Below are 27,829 nucleotides of genomic sequence, written 5' to 3'. Positions count from 1 at the left end.
CCGTCTAAACCCCAACCTCTTCCTCTACATATACACACCCCTCTTCCCCGGCGCCTCTCTCCATCTCTTCCTCGTCGAGCTCCGCTTTGGACGAACCTGCCTCCGTTGTCGCAGGCAGCCGCCTTTGGTATAAAGATCCAATTTTGGCGCAGAAGAGAGGCGGGGAGCGTAGGTGTCGGCCATGGGATCCACGTCGAAGTCCGACTTCCAGGCGCTGCAGGAGCTCTTCCGTCCCCACATCGAGTCGTTCGATTACTTTCTCGATGAAGGATTGGAGAAGGCTTTCCTCTCCATACGGCCCATCGAGATCTCGGACCCTCACACCGGAATCAAGCTCAGAGATATCCTTTCTAAAATCCTCAATTTATTCGTTTGCTTGTTTCTTGTTATTTTTCGCCAATTATCGTGTTCTATGAATTGGTTTTCCCTTGACGTGTTTCGATACTTTCCTTGGAGAAGCCGCAGTTACTTCCTCCGATGAGGGACGGGCGCCTGAGCGAACCCTTGTTTCCCCACGAGGTGGGTGATTTTATGTTCAAGAGTTGATCGTTGGTGTCTTTATTGATTTGTGAGTTAATCCCCGCCTCTTGGATGAAAGCAGTGTAGGCAGGCTAGGATATCTTATAAAGGAGAATTCAGGGCGCTTGTCTGTTTTCAGTATGACGAAGGAGTTGTTGTCAGAGAAAACATCAATTTTGGACATTTGCCAATAATGTTAAAGGTATGGTGTAATTTCTCTCTGCGACACAGCTATTCTCATATTTACTGAGAATTCCTTGGTTTCTGGTATAGCATGCACGCACACATATAAGCTTAGTCAAGAAATTGGAATTTATGATTTCTTTCTCTGAGACACGGCTATTCTCATATTTACTGGCGATTCGTTGGTTCCTTGTGTTGCGTGTACACACACATATAAGCCTAGTCAATAAATTGGAAGTTATGATTTTTCAGCTGTAGCAATTGTCTTGCACATCTATAAAGATAACAAAAAATGACTAGATTACATTGTTAGTGTTTTGTAATTTAATTTATGGACTTTTCAGTCCACCCAGTAAAACATAAATTGTTAACTTAGCTTGAGGTGGATTGGAGGAAATTATGAATCTAATGAAGGTTAATACTTATGGACTATTGCAGCCTAAAATTCTTCAATTTTGAGAAAATTCCTTTGAGCGGAAATAGGGATGTTTTGTTGCATTTCAGCATACATAAGCAGGAAGGACCAAAAAGCACTAAAATACCCATATTGGGACCACTGCTTGTATGAAACTTTTAGTGGGTATATTTTGTTCATTCACCTGTTATAGTGTGCTTGCTATTGTGTATTGGTCATGCCATGCACGAAGAACTTATCTTCACCTGACACATATGCATCACCTGGAACATGATATACAAGTTCATATGCCTTAAGATTGATATATAAGTTGCACATGATGCTTTAATTCTTAATGAACAACATTGGTGTAATATTCATGTATTTTGTCTATTCTCAAATCAATCAGAAGGAAATGAAGCATGATTCAGGATGTGTTGCATCTGGAGAGTCATATCAGTTGTAAAATTCTGCATCTCTCTTCTCATCTCTGAAGGTTTTATTGATACCTATATCAAAGTAGTGAAATGAGGATATATTAAAAAATAAAAAAATGAATATATATTTTAATTATATAATCACAATACCTAAGTTGACTACAATACCATATTAAGGTTCTCCCCAATCATAGTTTACTTCTGAAAGCCTTTCTGTCTGTTATTTAAATTTTTGGGCAATATATCTTATAAAAAAATGACCTTGTATGTTATTAAGTGTTACATCGACATGTATTTGTGATTGCAGTCGAAACTCTGCCACTTACGAGGTGCTGACCCACAAAAACTGGTTGCCCACAAGGAGGAGGCAACTGAAATGGGTGGGTAGGTATATTTCATAATTTCATTGCATTGTTACTTAAATGGCTTATTAAGAAACCCTTTTGGAGTTGAGAAAGGAATGTGCACTGAATCATTGAAATTACTAATTCTAGCGGTTAGATTTCCAGTTTCTTTCTTAGTGATTATGAACTTTTGAATGGTCTGACACTGTGCGATCCTCTATAATGAGCTTTTGTTGGTGGCACCTCAAAGTGGGGGAGATTATGATAATATAGACATCAAGATATGCCTACTAATGTTGGGTTTATGCAATTTTTTCTCCACACAGTCTTGGGTCTTCAAATTATTGGGTCGGTAGTTCTATTGAGTTGGATCATGACAATTGATATCAAAGCATATCTACCACCATAAGATACACATCTTTTACCAGGGAATAATTAACCCCATATTGGACATGGGAGGATGATTGTGATAGTATATAGTTTTGGGTATTCTTATCAGGGTTTTGAATATCAGTTCGTACCGGCGTACCAAGCTCTGCTCGGTACGGTATGTGCGCTTAGGGTGTACCGTCGGTACACCCTAGAACTTTAAAAATATCTCACCTACCATGCTAGGACGTATCGATTGGTACACCTCGGTAACGGTTGAAATCCAGGGTGGTACCGGCCGGTACGTCTCGGTACTAGTCAAAACACTGGTATCGCTCGGTAGAGGGCGGTTTGCGTACCGGTATCCTCTCGGATTGATATGTATTGGGCGGTACACATCGAAATTGAGAACCCTGATGTTTATTATCATTAACCTAGGCTTGAGCATTTTTTAGGCCACTTGCTTATAGGTATTTAAGATTATGCATAGCAGTGATTTAAAAAGCGTTAGGCGCCAAGGTCAAAAAACGCCTGAGGCGCTAGGTGCTCGCCCGAGCGAAGCGAGGCGCTAAAATATAAAAATATATAATATAATTAATAAATATAATTATTTAAAATTTTAAATAAAAATATGGTATTAAATTAAGAAAATCTAAGATACAAAATCACAATGTCACATTAAGTTTCAAAATTCAAAACAATAAAATTTTACATCAAAGTCATTCATCGTAATCAATATTATCGTCATTTTCACACAAATCATCTTCGTTGAATTCGTCTTCTTCCTCTTGTCCTTCGATTCCTTCCTCTTCATCAAGATATGTTTCATTCTCTATGTCTTCAACAATAGCAGGAGTCGAGCTTGATGCTTTTGCACTCATTTTTCTCTTTGACATCTGTCTTGTATATGTTTGTAATTCTCCAGCACCTGAAGCTCTTGCCACATCTCCCCATGTCAATCTATCATCTTCAAATACAAGCTCGTCTTCAGCATCTTGCAAGTTAGCACTCATTTCTCCTACTAACCACTCATTTGAATCATCAATATCTTGCAATGAGATTGAATCAAATCTATTTTTCAAATCATGACGAGTCTTCAAAGCTTGATTATACTTTATGTAAACAAGATCGTGCAATCGTTGATGTTCTAACCGATTTCTTCTCTTCGAGTGAATCTGTCATGTCATATAATTTTAAAATATATTAATACATATATCTAAATAAATAAATTAATTAAAATAAAAATATTTAGTAATACTTACATGCTCAAAGACACTCTAGTTTCGCTCACAATCCGAAGCACTACATGTCAAACTAAGTACTTTGATAGCAAATTTCTGTAAGTTCGAGGTGGAATTTCAAAATAGACTCCATCATTCAGCTGCAAAATTTATGTTATTATTAGCAATAACATAGTAACATGATATATATGAAATTAATTATATCAAATTATTAATATCTGGAGAGGTAGTTGTCCTGGATCGAACGACAATTGGAATTCCAAAAAGACCTTAAGCATTTTTATATAAAGATAATTCATGAATAATCTTATCTTGAACCTCAAGGCTGGGAACTAATCTTGCAACGCACTGATATAACCCACCCAAAACTTCTATATCAAATCCAACAGATTTAATCTTATAAAAGAATTTAGGGTTCAAATAATATCCTGCTGCATGTAAGGGACGATGAAGTTGACAATTCCATCTTTCATCAATGATTGTAAAAATTCTCATATTTTTCTTTATTTTCATTAAAAGATCTTTTAATCGTCTCCTTTGCTCTATCCATAGCCTCATAAATATATCCCATTGCAGGCTTATTTTCATTATCCACCAACCGAAGAACTCGAACAAGAGGGCCCATTACCTTTAATATATAAACTACATGATTCCAAAAGGATGACATTAAGATGATATTAGTAGCCCTCTTGCCTTTTGCTTCTTTTGCCTATTTGCTTGTCACCCATTTCTCAGAGGTAAACATATTTCTCAGAGTATGTTTTTGACGATGCACGCTCTGTAATGTCAAGAATGAAGTAGCAAATCGGGTGACACAATGTCTCATTAATTCTTTATTCCCTGTAAATTCTCTCATATATTCAAAGCCCCAATGTGATTATAAAGAAATCCAACAACAAAAATTGCCCTTTCTAAGGTTTTCTTGATTTCTAAGATCTTTCCAATATCCTCCAACATTAAATTAATACAATGTGCTGCACATGGAGTCCAATACAAGTGTTGTCTTTTTGATTCAAGCAATTTACCTGAGACAAAGGATAACAGAGACAAAGGATAACAAAAATGATAAGACTTAAGAGTTTAACACACTTAATTGAAGATGAAATAATTAACAAAATCAAAAGATAAATATTACCAGCTAAAACATAGTTGCTTCCATTGTCGGTTATGATTTGAACGATATTTTGTTCTCTAATTTCTTCCACGAAGTTGTCAAGTAAATCATATATCTTGTCTCCAGATTTTACAAAAGATGAAGCATCAATTGACTTCACAAACATAGTCCCTAAAGAACAATTAACCATAAAATTAATTATACTCCTGCGCCTCCTGTCAATCCAAACATCTGACATAATAAAGCAACCATGTGTTGCCCATGATTCTTTATGACCCTTTAGTAAGTCATTTGTATAATTAAACTCTTTTTGCAGCAATGGAACTCGCATCTCATAATAACTTGGAGGTTTTAATCCTGCACCATATCTTCTAATAGCTTCAATCATATCCTTAAAACTGTCTAAACGAGTTGTACTAAGGGGAAGACCAACCTGATAGAAGAAGCGAGCAATGTGCTAAATTGTTCTTCCTCTTATTTCTTTATCACAAGCATCACTTATATTTGTTTGTCTAAATTTTGAGCCTCCTGCTTGCCCTTGTTGTTTCTGGGATCCTTGAAGCATATATAGATCCATCGGTCCTTTTTTACCTTTCTTAGTACTCATAACTTCTTTTCCTTTTTTGTCGTATACTCTTTTTTCACTTGGGTTAATACTCATAGAATAATCTTCTTCTTCATCCCTGAGATGTTCAACATTGTCTTCTGGTAAATTCCCGTAAGATTCATTCTTTTGTGTCTTCTTTTCATTCATATAACTCAACAACTCTTCTTTTACCTCAGGTGGACGTTTTTTGCAAGCTGCTGTATTCTTGAAATTTCCTACTAGATGTTGTTTTGCACGAAAAATACCACCTTTGGTTGTCTTATCGCAGAATATGCAAATCACTGCATTATGATCTTTCGGAGCCTTCAAATAATTATACTTCCATACAGGATCCTTTTTTAATACCATTGGAGACTCTATTGAGTTGTTCTCTACACTTGTCATTTATGTTGAAACCTAGTAATAATTTTAAATAAATAAAAGTTAACAACATTAAAATTAAAATAATATATTATTAATTTATTAACAGTATTGAAAATTAATCATTTCAAAATTCAAATAAACTTAATATTAAGAGTATAGCCTGACGGAGAAACGAGGAAGCAGCAGCGAGCGGCGGCAGCGGCAGCGGCAGCGGGGAAGGGAAAGGAGCGGGAGGCCCGAGCAGCGGGAGGGCTCGCGGGAGGCGCGAGCAGCGGGAGGGCTCACGGGAGTCACGAGTAGCGGGAAGGCTCACGGGAGGCACGAGCAGCTGGAGGCGCGAGCAGGGGGAGGGCTCGCGGGAGTCGTGAGCAGCGGGAAGGCTCGCGGGAGGCGCGAGCAGGGGGAGGGCTCGCGGGAGGCGCGAGCAGGGGGAGGGCTCGCGGGAGTCGCGAGCAGCGGGAAGGCTTGCGGGAGGGCTCGCGGGAGGCGCGATCGGGAGCGGCAGCGGGAAGGCTCGCGGGAGGCGCGAGCAGGGGGAGGGGGAGGGCTCGCGGGAGTCGCGAGCAGCGGGAAGGCTCGCGGGAGGCGCGAGCAGCGACGAGCAACGAGATCGGGAGCGACAGTGGCAGCGGGTTAGGGTTATATCGGTTTGGTTATATCGGTTTAGTTGGTTCGATTGAACCAACTAACAATCGAACCAGGACCGAACCAGACCTAAAATCCTGGTTCGGTCACTTGGTTTACCCAGGCGCTCGTCTGTTTGAAGCGCGCCGCTTGGGACATTAGCGAGGCGCTCGCCCAGGCGGCGCCTGTTTGAAGCGTGCCGCTTGGGACATTAGCGAGGCGCTTGGGCCTCGCCTCGCCTCGCCTCGCCCGAGCTCCTAGGCGAGCGCCCGAGCGCCTCTTTCAATCACTGATGCATAGTAGTCTTTTTGTCGGATTTGACACGTAGAGCAATGCTTTCTATGTTGATACTGAATGTATGTGTAGAATCAAAATTTGATGCTTCTTTCTTATTCACTTTGTTTAGAAATTAACTGCCCACTAGTTTCATTATGCTTTGCAGACTTAACAATTAATATTTGATCTGTTGGTCAGCAGAATGTGATCTTTTCTTTGGTATCTTACCATATTCCTGTAGTGAAATAGCTATGACTTCACTTGATCCTTTTTTTTTTCTTGTTTGCTGAACAATTTCTGAAATGTTTTTTGGTACTCCGTAGGTATTTCATTTGCAATGGAATGGAGCGTCTTGTGCGACTTTTAATCATACAAAAGCAAAACTACGTGAGGCACTTGTTAACAAACTCTTAGATGTTATGAGAATCAGTCTAATCCTTCAAGTTCATTCTGTAATTAAGAAAAAAAATGAGTGTGTTAGGATTTGTGTGATTTATTCTGCACTCGTATCTGTTTTTTGTAGATTGCTTATGTATGATTGTTCCTTTTGTGTTTCAGCCAATGAGCATGGTGCGCAAATCATTTCGTAATCGAGGACCTGGATACGGTGATAAAGCTGTCGTTATGAGGTGCTAACTTTGGGTTTTCATTCCATTATGTTCACATGCATCTTCACATTGCTCTTCTGCAAATGCTTTCCACAAAATTTATTTGAATCAGTAACAAGTGCTCTTAAACTATTTTGCCATTTTTTGATATCCTTATGATCAGGATTCTTTTGGTTCATGTATATTGTTTCATATGATATTTAAATTCTGCAAAGTTCTTATGTTCTCATTAATAAATATAGATATCAATCTTCTTTAACAATAACTTTTCTTGCATGCTCTTAGAAGATAAAATTTATGGCGAGATCATTGGGAGATTGAAAGCGTGACAACATTATTGCTTGAGACTTTGATTCTTATCGCCACTTCTGAACCAACTTATTATAGCATAGTTGAAAATAACCTGAAAATCACCTGTTATACAGATACTTGAAAACATTGACTGGAAATGTAACTCATATTTGTTTATGAAATTGAGACCTTGAATTTACACACAAATTGAAGCGAGATATTGTGAAGACAAAGGATTGCAGCATGGTTGGGACACAACTGTACTACCTAGATTTTGATCATGAAATTGATATCAGGAATTATGCAAGACTATTACAAAAACACTAGTGATATCTTAAAATTATGTTGATCTGGTGATGAATGTGATATAATTTATGTATGGAAATAGGCAGAAGTTCAGAATAAATAAAGTCACTGATGTGGCTTGAACTAAGGTCTTGGTGTAGCTTGATTAAGTTTTACTAATGTTGTAATGGTGAAAACTTTCTGAACCAACATATCTAGAGATAGTGATACAGCATGAATAAATTGAAATTACTGGAAAAGATAAAACAAAAAGAATTTCATTCATGAAAATAATTATAGATATATTTGGATGAAATGGTGTAATCATTTAAGATGGTCTGAATTTATTAAATAATTTATTTATGAGCTTGAAAGACATGTTTTATTTATTTGATTAGTGAAACCAAATGCCGTGGAGGAACTAAAAAATATATTTTGCTAGAAACGTTATGGACTAATTTGTTGATTGTTGTTTTATTTGGCTTTGCTCTGATGGAGTTTAATGGTGGCAAATGATCCTTGTAGTTTAAAAAATAGTTGGGAACAGTGGTTTGTTGTTATTATCTTCATATCATTGCTTGAGGCACAATCACATCTTTCAGTTCTTCTGACATTCACTGCAATATCATGCACTGTGGCTTGCTGAAAATTGAACTCTCATTGAACAAGGTGAACAGTTGCCATTATGGTTTTGGTATTATGAGAAATTGATCTTTGGCATGCAGGAATCCTCTTTGTATGGAGGAATAAGGTTTTGTAGGATATAAATTATCATTCACTATACTCTTTATGTCTTGTAGATGTGTTCGAGAAGATCAATCTTCTGTTACACTTAAGTTGTATTACCTTGAAAATGGAAGTGCAAGACTCGGATTTTGGTAATAATTTATATGTAATTGTTTAAGTTAATTTACCCAAATTTGGACTGTTGACACTAATTTATTTTATTTGATATTTTAGGATAAGAGGAAGGGAATTCTTGCTTCCTGTTGGGATTGTTCTGAAGGTGAGCTACCATAGACTTTAATCGCATATATAAATTGTATTGTCTTGTAACTCAACATATTTACTTTTAAGACATAAGAAAGATGGAGTTATCTACAAGTAATGAATGGTTGGAAGTTTTTCTCTGAAAGTTTTATGTGATAGCAGGGAAAGTGATTCAGGGAGTTTAGCTTTTGCTTTATTTTCATCACCTTGAGTACAGATCAGGAGGTCATTGCAACTGATATGGATATGACAAGACTGTGGAGGCATCTTGAAAAGGAAAAAGAAATAAAAAAAGAATGCAATGACAAGCATTGAAAAATACAACCAAATTGTTACTATACTTATAAAGAACAGTCTGATCCTTAAGTATGATCTTATATAACTGTTGCAGGAATGCCCTCATTTGGTTTTACTTCTTAATAGATCAGTTAAACTATCATTGTAACTCTATGAATTAAACACTATGTCGATACTAATCTTATGTAGCCAGATAATTAGACACATATTCGTTAATAAGTGCAAAGTCATCTGAAGTTCAGGGCTCATCTGGGTGGAATAATATCTACCCTGATTAGATCATATTGAAATTCGAACATACATTAAATGAATACATTTGAGTGCACATAGAGTCTGTTGGGATGGGCATGTACATGTTGTAGTCCCCTTTATCTTGGTTTTTCTTGGCTACCTACTTCTCATGCAAGTATGACAGTGTTGCTAGTTGACATTTCCATGTGTATCATGAAGGTGATTGCTGTCTTATACTTTATTGTTGCTTATGCCTTATCTCATACTTTATTGTTAGATGAAAGGTTCGCAATTTGATACTATACCGGAGTATCGAAATTAGCTTGGTCTGGTATGGTACGAGTATATCGAGCGATACGCTTTGGCATACCGCTCGATATATATATACACACATACATATATATACATATATATATGTATATATATGTATATGTATATATATGTATATGTATATATATGTATATATGTAAAAGTTAAAAAATTAAAAAAAGGGCTACGACGTCTCGTTTCTTCTCCTTGTGAAGCCTTGGCGACAACTTCCTTGCACGTATAACATCGTCGAGGCTTCTTCTCTCGTGGATGAGGAGAAGTCATCGACGACACCGAGGCCTCGTCGCCTCAGACGAGGCGGAGGCGACATCTCATCTGTGGCGTCTGACGACGGATCGAGATCGTCGAGGGAGAGTGGCGCCGGATCTCTAGGTTCTCCTTTTTTTTCTCCCTTCTTCTTTCTCCCTCGGCTAATATCGCCCCATAGTAGGCGGCGATGGTCAAAATCGACCGTCATCGATCGATTTCTCGTGGTAACGGGGCGGAAACAGCCTAAATCGACAATACTGCCCGGTAGCAGAGAGTCCGTGTATTGGTCTGCTAGCAGATCGATACGTACCACCCGGTATGTACCGTCCGGTACGGGCAGTATCATTCGAAATTAAAAACCCAGATTTAAATTGAAATTGTCTTCTTTATCTCCTCATTTTTTTTCTTTGCTTCCTTAAATAGTTCCACTACAACATAGTAAGTTGGTTTTTGACAGGCTCTCATTGACACAAATGATCATGAAATCTTTGTGAGCTTGACATGCTGTTATAATGATCGATACCAAAGAGAAAAAGGTGCAGTTGCCACTCAACTTATTGGTGAAAGAGCTCAAATAATTCTTGATGAAGTCAGAGATTTGTCCCTTTGGACTCGCTCTCAGTGCTTAAAGCATATCGGTATGCTTTGATTCTTAGAGCATTTGTTCAGGTTTGTGCTTTTAAATAATTTGTGCATGTTCTTTGTAGGAGAGTACTTCCGACCTGCCATGGATGGATTCGAAACTGAAAGTCATACAACTGTAAGTTCAACTATATTGCTACCATCCACACCATTCTTTATGCTAGTTATCTTTTATTTTTGTCTTTATTTTTTGGCCTTGCTAGCATAAACTAATTTGGTTAAATGCCAACACTATTTCCTGTAGGTCGCCGAAGCTGTTCTTAGAGACTATATCTTTGTTCATCTTGCAAGCAACCATGACAAGTTCAATTTACTAATGTTGGTTCATACCTCTTACTGTCATCCTATATTGTCCAGTGTGCTTCCTCTTGTTCTGGACTTTTCTTACCAAACAGTATGAACAAATATTTTGCCTAATGCCGTGCTTGCTTAGATTTCTGCTGCAGAAACTTTATGCCCTTGTGGACCAAACTGCTGCACCTGATAATCCTGATGCATTGCAAAATCAAGAGATTCTGTTGCCTGGGCATTTGATAACCATTTATCTTAAGGTTTGCTGCTTATGGCTTTAAGTTTCTATGTGAATTATCATCTATTAGTACTTTATTCATGTCTTGATGCTGTTAAGTTGGAGCTTTTTTCATCAAGCAAAATGCTATTAAGTTAGTAACTTAGTACTTTATCAGTACTTTCTTCTCGACTTAGCTGATGCTTAGCTGTTTACTGATAGGTCTATATGCTGATACTGATATAATTCACTCTTCATGTGGAAGATCCAAATGAAAACTGGCTTTCTTCATAAGCATGGGATGAAAGAGTAGCTTTGTCTCATATGATTGATTCATGTATTACTAGGTAGATTACATGTGCTTATGCAAGTTGTTGCAAGTAACAATTTAATAGTAATTCATCGACAACAATTGGAAGAAATTTGTACATATAAATAGGAGCTACGTCAAGCAACATATACAGTGAAGCATGGTATGCAGTATTGAATGGTACCGTCCGGTACGGGCGGAATGTACCAGACCGATGGTTGGACCGCTCAGTATCGTTACAGTGCTACAGTATTACACTGTAGTACTACTACAGTGCTACAGTGTTTCAGTAATAAAGAAAATATATAAAATTATTCGGTACACCAGGGTGTACCGCTTGGTATGCCCTGGTGTATCGCTCGGTACACCGGTACCGTACCATACCGAGCTAACCTCGAAACACCAGTACGGTACAATATTGCATACCTTGCAGTAAAGCAACATATACAGTCTTAGCTTAGACAAACAAGCTCTTGTTTCGTTGTAGATTGTAGAATGACAACAGGTTGTCTCAATGAAACTGATTATAAAACTATTGTTTTCAAAATTTAGCTTTTTTTAATTGCTTCATAAATGTCTCCATTTGTTTGACATTGATGTCCTAGTTGAGTTGTAACTGATAATACAACTTAATTTTTGAGCCACATCATGTGGATTACCAATAATTGTACTTTGAATGTACAAATAGTACTTTATGTAATCATTATGTGCAGGAGAGACTTCAAGGTTGGTTGAAGAAGTCAAAACGTCAACTTCTTGATGAGACAGCAAAGAAGGAAAAAAACATCGATATCAAGAATCGTATGTTAGAAACATAATTTTGCTTTGATTTATTCAATTAGCCTCTTTTACATTGTAAACTATAATCCAACAAACATACTTTTTGAATATTCATGCCATTTGAAACAATGCTTATTTTCCTATTCATGCTAAATAATGTTATTTTTGGATGTTTTATCATTTATTTGGTCAGCAAGTTCAACTTGCATTCGGAAACAGAATATTTTTCACATGGGTGGTCATCTTGTTGTACTCATGCATGTATTATGACATTCTTATCTATTCTGCATACGCCAGTGGCCCAATATTTACACATCAAATATGGACTATGACTTGAGATTGTATATAAGTGATTATACACTTCTAAAAAGAAATTTGTGGGAACTCATTTTGAGGGAAAAATCTACATTTTTTCATGTTTTCATTTTTGGGTGTAGTGGTTATGATATAAAAACAAATGTGCGCCATCATGTGGTCTAATGCAAATGGGGTTGGGTTAACAGCCAAAATGTGTTGTTTCTCGTGAAGCAATAATGGCCGTAGATCTTTTAGGGTGGAGGTTATGGTGGGGGAGCATTCAGAATCTACAAGGATATTCTGAAAGATGGAAACTGTGTTATCTCAAATACTCTCACTTTGTATATGGGTAATCATATGAGACAGTATCCAAGTCATTACCATTTCTCTCAGAGTGCACCTGCACACTTAGATTTGGCTCCTCAAAAGAAATGTTTAGGAGTTTATCATAGTAACTTATAGGTTAAGGTGTTACAGATGTACTTGAATGGTAATTAGAGATCTTACACTTGAATGTTGCTATGTTTTAGACACATTTATACTTTTCATATATATGGATTAGTATGGTAGCGGTACCCACGTATGACACATGTTGACTTGAGAAACTTCCATAATGTGCCTCATAATGTTGACTTGTATTATGTTTAGTGCATTGTTTTCTTATGTTGAGACATCCTAGTGGTTAGTGCATTGTTTGTTGCACATTACATGTCAAGTTCGAGTGCATGTTTGAGCATCTTGTATGGTGTTTATTGTAATGAATTTTTTAATAAGACTCGTATTATGTGGCACTTCTTGGATCCAAGTAGGCTGTGGTATATCAACCAAGACATATAAGTCCAATATAAACTGGTACTGACTATTACAATTTAATATAGGTCAATTCTCTGTTTTGCGCAGGTGGTTCCAGAACTAGATTAGTGCCTCTAGCGAGATTTCTGGCTTTGTCCATATACACCATCTAATAGAGAATATTACATATGGACTCATCCACTGTGCCTGGCCTATTTAACAATACTATCACTCTATCAGTTTTACCAACATCACATGATATGGGCCCATTTAAGTCCCATGCCACTAATGTGGTTTTAGGTTTATAAGGCATGCCATTCTATTTTTGGTACTTGATCATATATAATTTAGTAATTATGTTTAGTATTCTTAACTCTTCATCTACTATTCTGTTTCAAATTGAAATATTATCCTCATGATTTTATTATGTGGTCTTAAATGCTATGGTTATGATAAAAATTAACTTTTTTAGATCAAGGCACTTGAGTGGACCAGTAGCTTTTCTGAGTGTAGAGACATGGTATGATTCAATATTTTAGGACTTAGTTCTCCAATTTGATGCTAGTTCAAATTAGGAAAAGCATCCAAATAGCAAAAGTAAGGAAGAAAAAATGGAATTTGATTGCTGGCACAGGTAACGAACTTGTTTGATAGGTTGTTGTAACTGGTATCAGATTGGTTATTAAACCTTTTCTTGTAAGATGGCTACATTCGTTTGTCCTCTGAGTTTTTTGTGCCAACTATTCTTTGCCTAAGAAAACCAATTTTTAATTAGCACAATTTTAGGATGAAAAATAAAATAAAATGTGTTATAATTCTTGTAAATTTTCAATTACCATATTAATAGGTTCTTTGTCACTGTAGAAATTTTTGAGCTTTGTCCTTGGAATTTCTTGTTCCTTCTGTTTCGGAGTCAAATATTTTGAGAGCTTGATCCCTTTGTATTTCCTTGAATCTGCTTTACTGGACTTTATCTTTTGACTTTTGGTTCTCAGTATGTTATGTCCAACATTCTTTAATTCTAGATTCTATACGTCTGCTTCATTGAACTATTTAAATTTTGCATGGATATTGATACAGTTTTCTTCACAGAGCTTTTGACTAGGTAGAACTTATGCCTTGTCTCTATGTGATCAGACTTTCTGCTTTGATGCTAACATTTTATATTTACAAACCAGTAACACAGGTTAAGAAGTTCTTTAGTCGTAGCTCTGCAACTATTGGCAGGGCTATTGAAAGTATGTTAAAAATCGGAAGGCTAAATACAGCATCCGGTTTAGATTTGCCTCAGGTGCTTACTTTTGGCCATCATTGCTAAACACCATTTTTTATGTTAAATCTTGTTTTGTTTGACATTTCATGTTAATTTTGGTATTGTAAATTCTATTGTGAGATGAGACCTGGTGGTCATGTGACTTGTTTTTTGTCATTGCTTTTATCTTAAGGACATTAGAGTATTAGACTAAGTACATACATTTATGCAAAAAAAAAAGTCATTATGGCTCTTTCATCTTCACCTTTTAGGAGCTGTGTGGCATCAATTGTGTCATCTTGATTCTAGAAAATAGAAATTTCTATAGGTTGAGCCATTGAGGTCATCAGTCATATAGATCACTTTCAAATGCAAATGGTATTATGATAGACTATAAAAGGTGGTGAGTTGATATACTATTCTGTTGATAATTGTTTGTTTAGATTAAAAGACTGTCAAATTATCTGGGAAAAGAAGAATTATCAAGGGATGTGGTTTAGTCACATAGAAACTAATCTTGTTCAGGTTTCCTTTTTTAATTAGTATAGTAATAAATGTGAAGTATTTGACATCTGGTAATGATTTTTTTTCTCATTGGATGTTTTCTTTTTTTAGTACATATTTTATTCGGTAGTACAACAACAACAAAGTCGTAAGTCTCAACTATTTCGGATCGGCTACATGGGTCTTTTATTGTCATTGAAATGATAAAAGTCATATGTTTAATTAAGTTAAGAGTATTCAAATTTTTATTTATAATTTTTATTAAAGCTTTTTTAGGTCTTCCTCTCTCTCTCTTTAGATCACCCAATCATTTTATATCTTTTGACTATTGCATTTATAGATTTCCTAAGCATATGTCTATACCATCCTAAACGATCCTCTCATTTTATCCCTTATCGAAACAAAACATAATTGTTCACGAATAAAAACATATCTTTTCTAGTAACTTCACACATCCACCTCAATATTCTTATTTTAACAACATATTTTTGTATATGTTATTTCTTAACTGTTCGACACTCCAATTTATAAATCATGTTGGTCTAACAATTATTTTATAAAATTATTCTTTTAATCTTAAAGGTATTTGATGATCCTCCTTATGCATCTCATCATTTTTTTAATCATCCTGTTTTAACTTTATGAATAATATTTTTGTCAATCTTTGTTTTGTTGAATAATTGATCCAAGATACCAAGACTTTTACCTAATTGAACTTCTTGTCCATCCAACCTAATTATATCTTTTTTGTCTTTGTCTTTTCCTAGTATTACTAAAATTGCATTTCAGTTTTAGTTCTGTTTAATAAGAACTTTAATTTTTAAAGATTGCCTCAATAACTCGTGTTTAGAATCAAATCTGTTTAGACTCTCATTGACTAAAACAATATCATCAGCAAATAACATATACCAGGGAGTCCTATACATTAATAAATTCATCCATTATTAATGTAAAAAGATAAGAAGTTAATGCAAATCCTTGATGTAATCTTATACTAATAGAAACTCACTAAATACACTCCCTATAGTTCTAACACTAATAGTTATATTATCATACATATTCTTAGTAGGATCAATTTAATTAGTGGATACATAGTTCTTTTTGAAAACCCATAATAATAAATATGTATGTAGGAATTCTATGGTAGGCTTTCTCTAAATCAATAATAATCATATACAAATCTTCTTTTTTTTTCTCTATATTTTTTTATTAGTTATTTTAATAAATAAATAGCTTATATTGTTGATCTTCTAGGCTTATTTTATACAGTGAATGTTAAAAATTGCAGTGAACATATTTTGTGTCTATGCAGGGATATCTTGGTTGTGTGGGTAATTGATGAATCCTATAATTTTTACGTTTTGTTTGGTTTTTTATATCTTAATTACTGGTATCTTGTTTTCAATTTGTAGAGAGAAGGAATGAGCATTCAGGCAGAGAGACTCAACTTCTTTCGATATCTCTCACATTTTCGTTCTGTTCATAGAGGTGCTTCTTTTGCAAAAATGCGCACTACTAGTGTACGGAAATTGCTACCAGAGTATGTTATCTCACTTTTTCGTCTCTGGATGGTTACAGTTGTTTTCTATATATGTCATATTTTGTTGCCCAATTTGTAGGTCTTGGGGTTTTCTTTGCCCCGTTAATACACCTGATGGGGAGCCTTGTGGTTTGCTAAACCATATGACTTGTGCTTGTCGTAAGTTCATGACATAAACCACATTACATGTCTTCTACAATGTCAAGTTTCTAAGCATCAAATTTGTATCTTGATCTACTATTTGTTTGTGGCTCAATTATCCTTTAGCAGACTACTGGATGTCTATCCTTCAATTTTCCTCTTTATGCTCTGACCTGAAGCAGTAGTAGGATGTCATGTTAACATTATTTTGATGCTTGTTCTACTAACCAAGAAAAAAAAATCAGTTGAAGTGGTCTATAGACTTATACCGACTGGTATTTACTAGTCTGATCATCAGTATTGGACCACATGATACAAGACGTATGGGTTTGTATATACAGGCACAACAATGGTCTGACTTGTTACCTGAGCCAATATTGGACCTAGATTTAAATTCTTACCACCGACTGTTTTATTTGTGTTGATCTTGAAAAAACATAATTAATCTTTCAAATACCATTTTTTGTTGTAATTTAAGCACTATAATTGTGCTTCAGGTGTTGCATCTTTCTATGATTCAGAAGGAAGAGTCAAAGATTTTCTCAAGATAAGAATGTCCATATTATCTGTTTTGGTTGGGATTGGGATGACACCATTGCTTCCTAAGCTTGAGCGTGCTGGGCCACCAGAAGTTCTTCATGTTCTTTTAGATGGATGTGTTGTAGGATCTATTTCTTCTGTTAAAATAGAGGAAGCAGTTGCACATATTCGGAGGCTAAAGCTGTCTGGCATTTGCGGGGTCTGTCTTCTTGGCTTTGTTACTTATATGCTTGTTTGGATCATTTTATATTTTGATCATGGTGATTGCAGATTCCTGAAGATTTGGAGGTTGGATACGTACCTTTAAGTTTTGGTGGGGCATATCCTGGCTTGTATATGTTTACTAATTCATCCAGATTTATCCGGCCGGTTATAAATCTTATCCAAGTGACCGATGGAAGTAAGAATATTGAACTTATTGGGCCATTTGAACAGGTAAATAGCTAAGTTATTGTTTGTTTCTGTAGATTTCTGAAAATGTTCTCTTTATTTTAGATGTGTACAATGAGGACTAAAATATTTATAATATTCATTCATAGGCATTTATGGAAATAAGATGTCCTGATGGTGGAAATGGTGGAAGAAGGGAATTCTTTCCTGCGACGCATGAGGAAATACACCCGACCGGAATACTTAGTGTGGTTGCCAATCTTACACCCTGGTCTGATCATAATCAAAGTCCCCGAAACATGTACCAGTGCCAGGTCCTCTTGTTACTGACATGTGAGCTATCATTAAATTGAGTTGTTTTTTGACTCACCCTGATGTCCCCTGTGCTTGCTTTTTCAGATGGCAAAACAGACAATGGGTTTTTCTGCCCAAGCTCTGCAATATCGTGCAGATCTGAAGTCATATCACCTTCAGGTTTGTCCATATAACTTTACTTCAAATTGATGTTATATCTGACGACAAGAGGAACTGCATTATTCACTAAGAGCCATAATCCTAGTTAGAACTAATTGGTTCTGTCCTTTTTGGTCAGCATACTTGAGAATATCAAGCATAGCGGACTGAAGCCTAGTTCCACTGTTTTCACGCCATAGAAATTTTATTTGATGGCACATTCCTCTGCTCTATAGTGGTTGAGTTATGTGCATGGTGCTTATATATATATATATATATATATATATATATATATATATATATAGGATCAGGGTATATGGCTATAAACTGAAGTAGCTTAAAAGTTCATGGTGTGTAGGCTAGAAGGTATCTGTGAAACCATTTTCTCCTAGTTAAATGGCATATTAAGCTGTCCACAAACTCACAGGTACAAAACATTAAATAAAGAAAACTTTTGTAAGAGCCTTTTTTGTCTTATGCTCTATGGGCAGCATATTAGAGAGATGCAAGTCTTGCTATGCTTCTGAATATTGGAGAAATTCAAGTAGAACACGCAATTCATTATGTTCAAAAATTATAATGATGATCTGTCATTTTTTTCTTAGCCTTCTAAATTTCTTACGACACTATACTCAATACTTTGTCGTGGTATCAACATCATATGTGTTTATTTTAACTGTTAGTTATTGGATAATACCTTCTTTTCCCTTCGTTCATTCTATTTTTAATGTATCACCATTTATTTTTTCTCTTGGAATTTTGTTTGTAGACTCCTCAATCACCAATTGTTCGGACTGCTTCATACAGTAAATACTGCATGGATGAATTCCCAACAGGCACAAATGCAATTGTTGCTGTCCTGGCTTACACAGGGTAAAGCTTTTAACTAAATAAATGTTTATATTTTGTTTATTCGTAGGTTAGTGCTTAAGCTATTTCCCCTCTTTCTTTTAGTTATGACATGGAGGATGCCATGATCTTGAATAAGTCATCTGTTGATCGTGGGCTATGCCGTGGGCACATATATCAGGTTAGTCTCATTCATCTTCATTTTTTTTAATTTTTTGACTTACATGTTTTATATGACCTTATTTGACATCTATCATATGTATTTTAAATCCATTTATTATATGGACCTCTTAGTCTCTTTTGAGGGGACTATGGTTTTCATCATCCCGTACCCATCAAGATTCTTGTTTCTACTATGTGGCTTGTAATAAGCAAATTAGGTATTTTTTTTTATGCCCTCTAGCAATATAAATAGGCTAAAGCACAAAGCAGTTGGTGAGCAAGGATGAAAATGGTGTATCTCTAATACATTATGAATGAAATTTTTAATGCTTGTAGAACCATGTTATAAAATTTTGTTATTGAACCCCATGCTGGTTGTTAGCTAGAGTGGTTGGCACATACCGACAGTGATTTAAAAAGCGTTAAGTGCCAAAGTCCCAAAAAGCCTGAGGTGCTAGGCGCTTTGAAATATTAAAATATATAATATAATTAATAAATATAATTATTTAAATATAAATATGATATTAAATTAAAAATCTATTGTTAACAATATATTACTTACTGTTAACAGTAGTTAGAGGGAGGCTATATATAAAAAACTTTTAATGTATAACCTTTCATAGAGGGTTTTTAGAGAGAGTTTAAATTTTCAGTAAAGGGTTTTTATATAAAAACCCCTGGACCGGACCTGAGACACTGCAAACGCCAATATTTGCTGTCTGGTTCATTTTGGTCCACGTGGTTTTTCAAACCATATGTAGAACCATACAGAGTATCAAAGAGATGGAAGCTAAGAACATGCCAAGGATATATAAGTTTCTGTTGCATTAGGGTTGGCAACTGTTTGTGAAAATGTGCATCCATGCCGTACTGACTGGCATGCCACTGTTCTTTGAAAAGAGTAGAACAAAAAGGGGGGAAATTAGCTAATGGTGATGATGGAACTGAGAACAGGAAAAAAATAATATAACCTTTATCGGAGCCATTTCAGACTTGGGTGACCAGCGTTCAAGTCACAGAAACAACCTTTCTACTTACTCTTGTATGGCTTACAAATTGTAGGTCTCCTGCACTGATGAAAGTCTCCACTCTTTTGCCCTTGGGTTTGCACTATATTATATAGTATACTATGAAACAACAATTAAATCCATGTACACATTATAATTAGTTGCTTCACTTTCAAGATCTGCAAACAGTAGTAGAAGTTATCCAGCATAAATGCTATTGTCTATGGGAGGATTAAAGTTAATTGAGTGGCAACATTATGGGACACTTGTTTGTTCAACTCTATCTAGCATTTCTTTTCAATGTATATATTGCTTCTTCGATTTTGGATGTTAATGATCTTGATCAATTGAGGAAATTATTTGAAAGGGACCTAACTTCATCTTAGAAGGAGGGTGCTTGGCCAATTAACTAGTCTTCTGTTTGTAATAGTAAGGATCAGAGATATCTTGTGTTCATTAACTAAAAATGTCTTTGGCCATACTTCTTTACAATTCGTCATATGCATGGTATATGTTTATGGACTATTAATAGTACCTACCACATTATTTGGATATTTACATCTAAGATGCGGTTATCCTCCCTTTGAGGAGAGAAAACAACCCAGTCTTAGGTAGCAACATGGTGGAAGCTACCCACTTCAATACCACAAGAAATGCTAGAAGATGGCTTTGGGTTTTTCATGATACCTTGAAGAGAATGATCGGGACTTCAGCTTCTAGAAAAGAAGAGTATGCAATGGCTTAGATCCATATGGCACCATAAAGAGATTGTTTTGGGCCTTAAGAATAGTGCACTAGATATCCCATTTTGGGAAAAGTTTTATGTACACTGTAGGTCCTCGATCAGACTAAATATTATACCATGTCAATGCTTGGTACAAGTCGGTATGGGCCAACCACTCATTCTAGTTTGGATCCATCCAAACCCTTTTTATATTTACCTTGAAAATGAATCAACTTATATTTGAAGATGTATAATGAATTGTAAATGAAAATTTGATTAGTTAAAAACTTCTGGATGTGTTAAAATTAGCACATGATTCATTAATTACATATGAAGATGCAGTCTAATACCTTATCAGTAGAGTCACATAATAATATCAAAATGTATGTTGTCTTAGGTTGTTAAGGCTAGATGTTGAGATGGTAATTTCGTAGGTCCATGCATCGTATTGTTCCCATGACATTAGAATTAATGCACCATCTGCCAATTGTGAATCAATTGGACAATAGTCAAGCCACTTAATATGTGGTACATTGGTGGCTATATTTTACGACTTGTCCAATTAGTACTTTTTTGCATTATCAAGTGCTAGTATGATCATGATGGTTTTTGAGCACTAGAGCTGCCACCACTATGCTACTGATGTTAGTTATTTGGTTGCTCACATTTATCATATTGGCTATTGTTAGGTTCATGTTAGGCTAATTAACAGTTTGTCAATATTATATGTGCTTGCAAATAATTGTGAGTGGTTTTATTTTTTTAAGAAGCAATGACATGCAATCGTATTTTTTTGAGTTGGTCTAAGATAGTCTGTGTTGAAGTTACATGTTGGAATGAGTTAAAGGTAAATTCACTTGGAGGATTATTAGATAAAGAAAGCTTGTGCATTTTATTCATATCATATAATTTGTCAGGCCATTAATGAATACTTTCCTATTTTCACCTATATGGTATCACCATCATTATACTTTATGCAGACAGAGTCGATTGATTTGGCAAATAAGCATGAAAAGGAAGATCGGCTTTTGGAAATCTTTGCTAGGAGCAATGACAGGAAATTGAAGTTTTCTATTGATTCAGATGGCCTTCCTTATGTTGGACAGGTGATCCTTTCCAACAATTAAGTTACATTTTTCAACAAATTACCATTGTAAATGTTTTAAATGGAAGTAATGTTTTCTTTTTTGCAGACCATACATCCAAGTGAGCCATTGTATAGCACTTATAATACCTTAACGAGTATTACCAAACCTACTTTGCTGAAGGGTTCAGAAGATGTGATCATTGACTATGTTGCTGTTGATGGTACTGGCTCAAAAAATTACATGCAAAAGGTAGATGTACAATTTTTAGGCCTAGCTTGGATACTGTTAAGGAGTATCTGTAAAACTTTAAACAGAAAAGAGACTTCAATAACATGCAAATGGTTTATGCTGAATGCCTTGATCAGTTATCATCTTCCATAACTTCTGTCTGTGGTAATCATAATTAATGAAACAAACATTTATTCTTAAATTTTTGAACAGAAAATAGAGTCCAACATATATTGTGAATGTTCATATGAAGTGATTATGGTATATGTTTTCATGAGTTTCTTTATGTTTCATATGATGCCTTAAAACATCAGGAATTGATTTTCTGATGAGAAAATCAATTTCTGAGGCATTCTTAGGCATTTAAGCACATGCTTCTTTTGTGAATTTGCTTATAAATTATTAATGTCAGGGTTGACAAGAGGTGTTAAAAGCAGAGCTAGATCTGATTCTTTTTAGGCTAGAAAAGGATCAGTGATTATATGAATATCTAGGCTTAGATCAGGTGAGAAAAGGAGAATGGCTTCAGTAACCATATGTAACTTGTTATCAGTTATCATAAGCACTTAAAAGTTAAAACAGACCTTATCACTTTATCAGTAGGAAGTCGAAATGATACAGACAAAGAATTTAAATTGGGATGCCATTAACTAAAATAAACCATGTATCAATGTTCCTCTCTTTCACACACACAGAAAGAGAGTTTGATTGCTTTATTGTCAATAACAATATCTGTTTCAAAATGAAATATACATGTCTATGAGAATTTTGCTTAAGTAGGCAGACCATGAAGAATAATCAAGGTATATTAAAGCAGATTTTCCCTTGGTTTATTTTCCTAAAAAGGAGAATCTTCTCCTGTAAGTATCTTTCTTTTCTAAAAGCTATCCTGGGTTGTGATTAGTATCTCCTCTATGACTCTTGTAATTAGCAGTATATAATAATAAATGTGAAAGATATTCACTTATAACAACATCAACTGTTATGATGGCTACATTTCATATCCTTCATGACTCTTGTAATTAGCACTATTTATAATTCACTTATATAATAATAAATGTGAAAGATATTCACTTATGACAACATCAGATATTTCTGCATTTCAATAGTCAAAAGATCACTGTGTTCATTATATTACTCACCAATCTGTTTCTTAAGGTGAAGCATAAGTCGAAACAATGAGAAATATTAGCTGTAAAATTGGCAGATGAATAAACAAACAAAAATAATAGAAACAAATTAAAATAAAACAAACCTATATTGATATCCTGTTGCTCCATTAGATACGAACTGTCACTTTTGTTATTGGTTCTGGGCACAATGTAATGCTTCTTTCTGCTTTCATGAAATATGAATTATTACAGTTTCCAAGGTAGATTTGACTGCATGCCATTAGTATATTTTGGACATCGAAATCACTGCTCTTACACATCAAATGGTGAGCAACAGCAGCTTAGAGTGCAGTATAATTATTTGTTTTCCAGGTTAACATTCGTACCCGGCGCACCAGATATCCTATTATTGGTGACAAGTTTAGCAGCCGACATGGACAAAAAGGTGTCTGCTCTCAGATGTGGCCTGATGTTGACATGCCATTTTCTGCGGTTACCGGGATGCGACCGGATCTAATCATTAATCCTCATGCATTTCCTTCACGAATGACTATTGGAATGCTTTTGGAATCTATTGCAGCCAAGGTATTGTCATTTTGATCATTGCTTATTCTTGTACTTGATTGCAGTGGAATGAATTTTTAATCTCTTTCAATATGACATGATGCCCCACCTGTATGATAGTTCTACCATTTTAGTTCATTAGATGTTGTGCGAGTTTAATCCTTTGGATAATGAAAATATCTATTTAGTCCATCATAATGTAACAATTGTTAAATTTATAATACTGTTAATGCATTTTCACAATGCATTATATTGTTAACTTGAAGTGAGATGTACAACAACAGTACATTGAAGTTGTATACTGTTTTTCATGGGACAGCATGGGATTAGATGGACTGTATATTTCTGTAGTAGACCTATATATTTTGGCATTAGCATCGGACATGTCTTTTTGGTCTGTATTTATTACTTTTGTATAGTTTAAGAGTTCATATTGCATCCACTACATTCATTTTGGTGGACTACATGTTTTCATTTTATTATCCTCTCAGGAAAGTTTCAAAGTCAAGCTTTTAAGAAACTATGCTTTCCATCTTCATCATGATGGATGATGTAAATTTTAATTGCTATTTTGCTTTGTTAGCTTTTCCACTGTGTTTTATCCTATCCTTGGTGATGCTGCATTTTCTTTCTGTGGGTAACTTTGCAGGGAGGAAGTCTGCATGGAAAATTTGTTGATGCAACCCCTTTTTCTAGATCAGTCTGTAATGCAGATGAGGATAAACCATCCAAATCAAGCTCTGTGGTTGATGAATTAGGTCCAATGCTGACTTCTTATGGTTTTAACTATCATGGAGTAGAGGTCCTGTACAGTGGAGTTTATGGTACAGAGTTGACTTGTGAGATCTTTATTGGGCCTGTTTATTACCAACGACTTCGACACATGGTCTCCGATAAATTTCAGGTGACCTATCCTCTGTTATCTGTAAACCTATCAATAATTGTCATTTGATGATTTTGTGCATGATATAATTGCTATCTGGTTCTTACTGTCGATAAATATTGGTAGGCTAATTATGTTCCTTGTGTAATTTTATTCTTGCTGCTACCTGGAAATCAGCAAACTTGATGACAACTACATATGTTAAATGAGGCATGTCAATATTTCCACTGTTGCGCTGTCGTTTGGGTTGCTGAATAAATGATTGTTAATGTTATCATACTAGTTTACCTTTTGATTCAGGTATACTCTGATAGACCATGTATCATTTTTTAGAAGCATAATATCGCTTGCTTACTATTTTTGTGGTGGGAAGGGGACAATAAAAGGTTTAACATTCAGTCCAATGCTGATTGGTGGCTGGTACATATTGACATACCAACACTTCTGTATACCCAAATCAGACGGGAAGAGAGGAGAGAAGGATTAACGGAGGAGGACAAGGAAGAGGAGGTGCAGGAAGATGATGACGCATAGTGGTATGAGGCGAGTTGTGACGCAGATAAGGAGGCGGTGCAATATGGGCATGGCGGAGGAGGTAGAAGTGATGCTGTATGGAGGTGGTGAATGAGGGCGAGAGAAAGAGAGAGTAAATGAGAGAGAGAAAGAATGAGAAAAGCATAAAAGAGAGCTATAACAGAGCTGTCAAAAACAAAAAGAATCTTACCAGTACCAGGCCATTCATACTGGACCAAACCATGCAATTCACTCAATTTGGATCTCAGTTTACTGTTGGACGAATGAATGCTGACCTGGACCAAATGCTGAGTGATATACCTCGGACAAACTGCAGTCACCATGAAATCACCCTATTCGGGTTATTCTATTTGAATGATTTTGGTGGTTGACTGTGCTACATTAAGTTGGGTGTTTGGCACTAGGGGGAGTGGATTTCCTTCTTTAGAGAGTACTAGCTTCATTTTATCATGAGAAATTCTGAAAAGCATAAAAAGCAAGCTAGAATATTCTAATCCACTCTTTTGGTTCTAATAAATGTGGAATTGAGGATTGTAAAACTTCTAGAAAAGCAATGTAAATCTTGTCCTGACCCACCGCTCTGAGGCAAACCAACCCGATCCACTGACTATGTGGGTTGGGCATTGGCCAAGAATTCTTGACCTGTTAGTGTCTGAGGCTGGGTTAAGACTAGTCCTATATGATATTTACTAACACATCTAAAACTTGACCTGATCATTCCTCGGCATAGTGGAATTTGTTAATTATATGCATTATGGAAGCATAGTTCTCAAACATGCCCAATTCCAATTCGGAATTGAGTTGGACTCAAATCGGTCGAGTGTGATTCGAGAAATTATATGTCGGTCGATGTGTGGCTAGAAGTGACCACATTTAGAACTAATAAGTTATATATTCAAGTTTTAAATTTCTAATGCTTGTTAGGGCTCAATTTTTCAGCTAAAAAAAAAAGTTGCTTTCAAGAGTTCTCGTAATGAAACATTTGAAGTTGAAATAAATATAACGGTTTTATTCCTCTTTCAAATTCCTGCAACCATTTATCATATTCATTCTTTTACCAAAATTTGTGCTTCATGTGGGTAAATATATATTTAGTTCTAGACTCCTAATGCTTGTTAGGGCACAAGTTTCAGCTAAAACAATTAAGTTGCTTTCAAGAGTTCTCATACTGAATTTTTTTTGTTAATTATATTGAATTGGCTTGTTAGAGAATAGATAATTCCATTGTTTGCAAAACAAAAAATAACCTGAAGATTGTGTCTTATTATTTTCATTTCTATAATGAAGAGTGGAATTTTGTAGTCAGCGTCATCAGTTTAAAAATTGAGTTCTGCACAGTATAGTTGCTTGTATGTATCCAATGAATTAGTAGGACATGGGGAACTTCTCACGCGAGTATTCAATTAGTTCAGACTTTTGCTTAGTATTGAATTGGGATCAAGAACAAAAAGGTTCCCTGAAGAGGTTCACGCTTCCTTTGTTGAGGTATGAACAAATGATCTGATTCGAGATTTCATAAGAATTGAGTTAGTCAAGTCTACTATTTCATATACCGGAAACAGATATGATAGGGCAAGTTCAGGATTGTTTTCCAACAATGGATTAGATCACACAAATAACATTGGGTGGCATGCCTATCCTGAGATATATCATGAGCCAAGATGTGAAATATCAGTTGCATTGCTTCTCTGTATGGTCCCTTACAGACTCAATAGGCTTTACATTTTGGAACAGCATAACTTAATCTTTGATGTGATCTACATATATGCTGATGAAAATTCAGTTTTCTAGATGAGTAGTCTTAATTACCTTATGTTCTTCTGTATTTCTTGATTACTCCCGTTTTGCAGCATTGTTGAACTTGCATGTGGTACACTCAAATAGTTTGCATTTATGTATTCAGGTCCGCTCGACTGGAACTGTGGACCAGATCACCCGGCAACCAATAGGAGGAAGGAAACGAGGTGGAGGTATTCGTTTTGGAGAAATGGAACGAGATGCTGTTCTTGCTCATGGAGCTGCCTACCTCTTACATGATAGGCTTCATTCATGCTCCGACTACCACATAGCAGATGTATGCTCCTACTGCGGAAGTGTACTGACGGCCACTGCAATACAACCTCAGAAGAGAGCAGTGCGTGAAATCCATGGTCTGCCGCCGGCAAGAACTCCCAAGAACTATATATGCCAATCTTGCAAAACAGGCAAAGGGATGGAGACTGTGGCAATGCCTTATGTCTTTAAGTATTTGGCAGCAGAGTTAGCAGCAATGAACATAAAAATGGAGCTCCAATTGAGTAACCAAGCAGGTTCATGTACATAAGGATCGTGGTTAAAGTTCCCAACAATTTTCCCATGGAACCACTTCAAGCTGGGGTTCTTTGACGCACTGTAAGATTCCGGACATTGACACTGCCTGATTTAACAATGCGGATGAGAATTGAAGTGCAAGTGGAGTTTGCTTTTGCTCGGGATGAGCAATTAAGCAGAAGATAGTTGAGATCATTGGTGCCCTGTGCCATTTTGATGCTTGTAACTTTTTTGTAGTTTTACTTAGAGGTGAAACTATAGGATGAAAAATGACTTGTGGTTGACATTATGCTGACAGTAATTATGTGTACATTATGCTGAAGTTGACATTAGCTATATAATGTGGTGGACCGCGAAACAAATAAACCTTGTGAGTTATGGTAAATCCATTTGTAATCTTCTTGTTATTTTGAGTCTAATTTAGAGATATCCTGACAGTAATTATCTTCCAGGATGTGAACTTGGCA

At 35.8% G+C, this 27,829-nt stretch overlaps 1 protein-coding gene across 1 annotated transcript; it reads left to right on the top strand.

Moving 5' to 3' along the window:
• On the top strand, nt 1-27,769 carry LOC135619738 (DNA-directed RNA polymerase I subunit 2-like). The gene is made up of 27 exons (XM_065122018.1): nt 1-341; nt 446-519; nt 602-721; nt 1,841-1,917; nt 6,795-6,858; nt 7,030-7,100; nt 8,456-8,533; nt 8,616-8,661; nt 10,210-10,390; nt 10,460-10,512; nt 10,639-10,712; nt 10,828-10,945; nt 11,926-12,013; nt 14,260-14,372; nt 16,250-16,377; nt 16,457-16,536; nt 17,016-17,257; nt 17,329-17,493; nt 17,598-17,762; nt 17,848-17,922; nt 18,671-18,774; nt 18,856-18,931; nt 21,624-21,749; nt 21,837-21,980; nt 23,444-23,656; nt 24,285-24,539; nt 26,956-27,769. Exons 1-27 carry the CDS (start codon nt 182-184, stop codon nt 27,373-27,375), a joined length of 3,510 nt encoding a protein of 1,169 aa, XP_064978090.1. The 5' UTR covers nt 1-181; the 3' UTR covers nt 27,376-27,769.
• Nucleotides 27,770-27,829: the final 60 nt, after the last annotated feature.

This window comes from Musa acuminata, chromosome BXJ2-8, assembly GCF_036884655.1.
Source record: "Musa acuminata AAA Group cultivar baxijiao chromosome BXJ2-8, Cavendish_Baxijiao_AAA, whole genome shotgun sequence".
Lineage (NCBI taxonomy): Eukaryota > Viridiplantae > Streptophyta > Magnoliopsida > Zingiberales > Musaceae > Musa > Musa acuminata.
The sequence above is the reverse complement of the archived record's forward strand: the minus strand, read 5'-3'. Positions and strand labels throughout refer to the sequence as shown.

What these genes read in the sequence shown, in the direction of transcription:
- LOC135619738 (XM_065122018.1), top strand. Translation starts at nt 182, where the DNA reads ATGGGATCCACGTCGAAGTCCGACTTCCAGGCGCTGCAGGAGCTCTTC. An exon ending in AAACATCGATATCAAGAATC is followed by an intron (nt 12,014 to 14,259) that starts GTATGTTAGAAA and finishes TTTACAAACCAG; the next exon opens with TAACACAGGTTAAGAAGTTC. An exon ending in CCATATGACTTGTGCTTGTC is followed by an intron (nt 16,537 to 17,015) that starts GTAAGTTCATGA and finishes ATTGTGCTTCAG; the next exon opens with GTGTTGCATCTTTCTATGAT.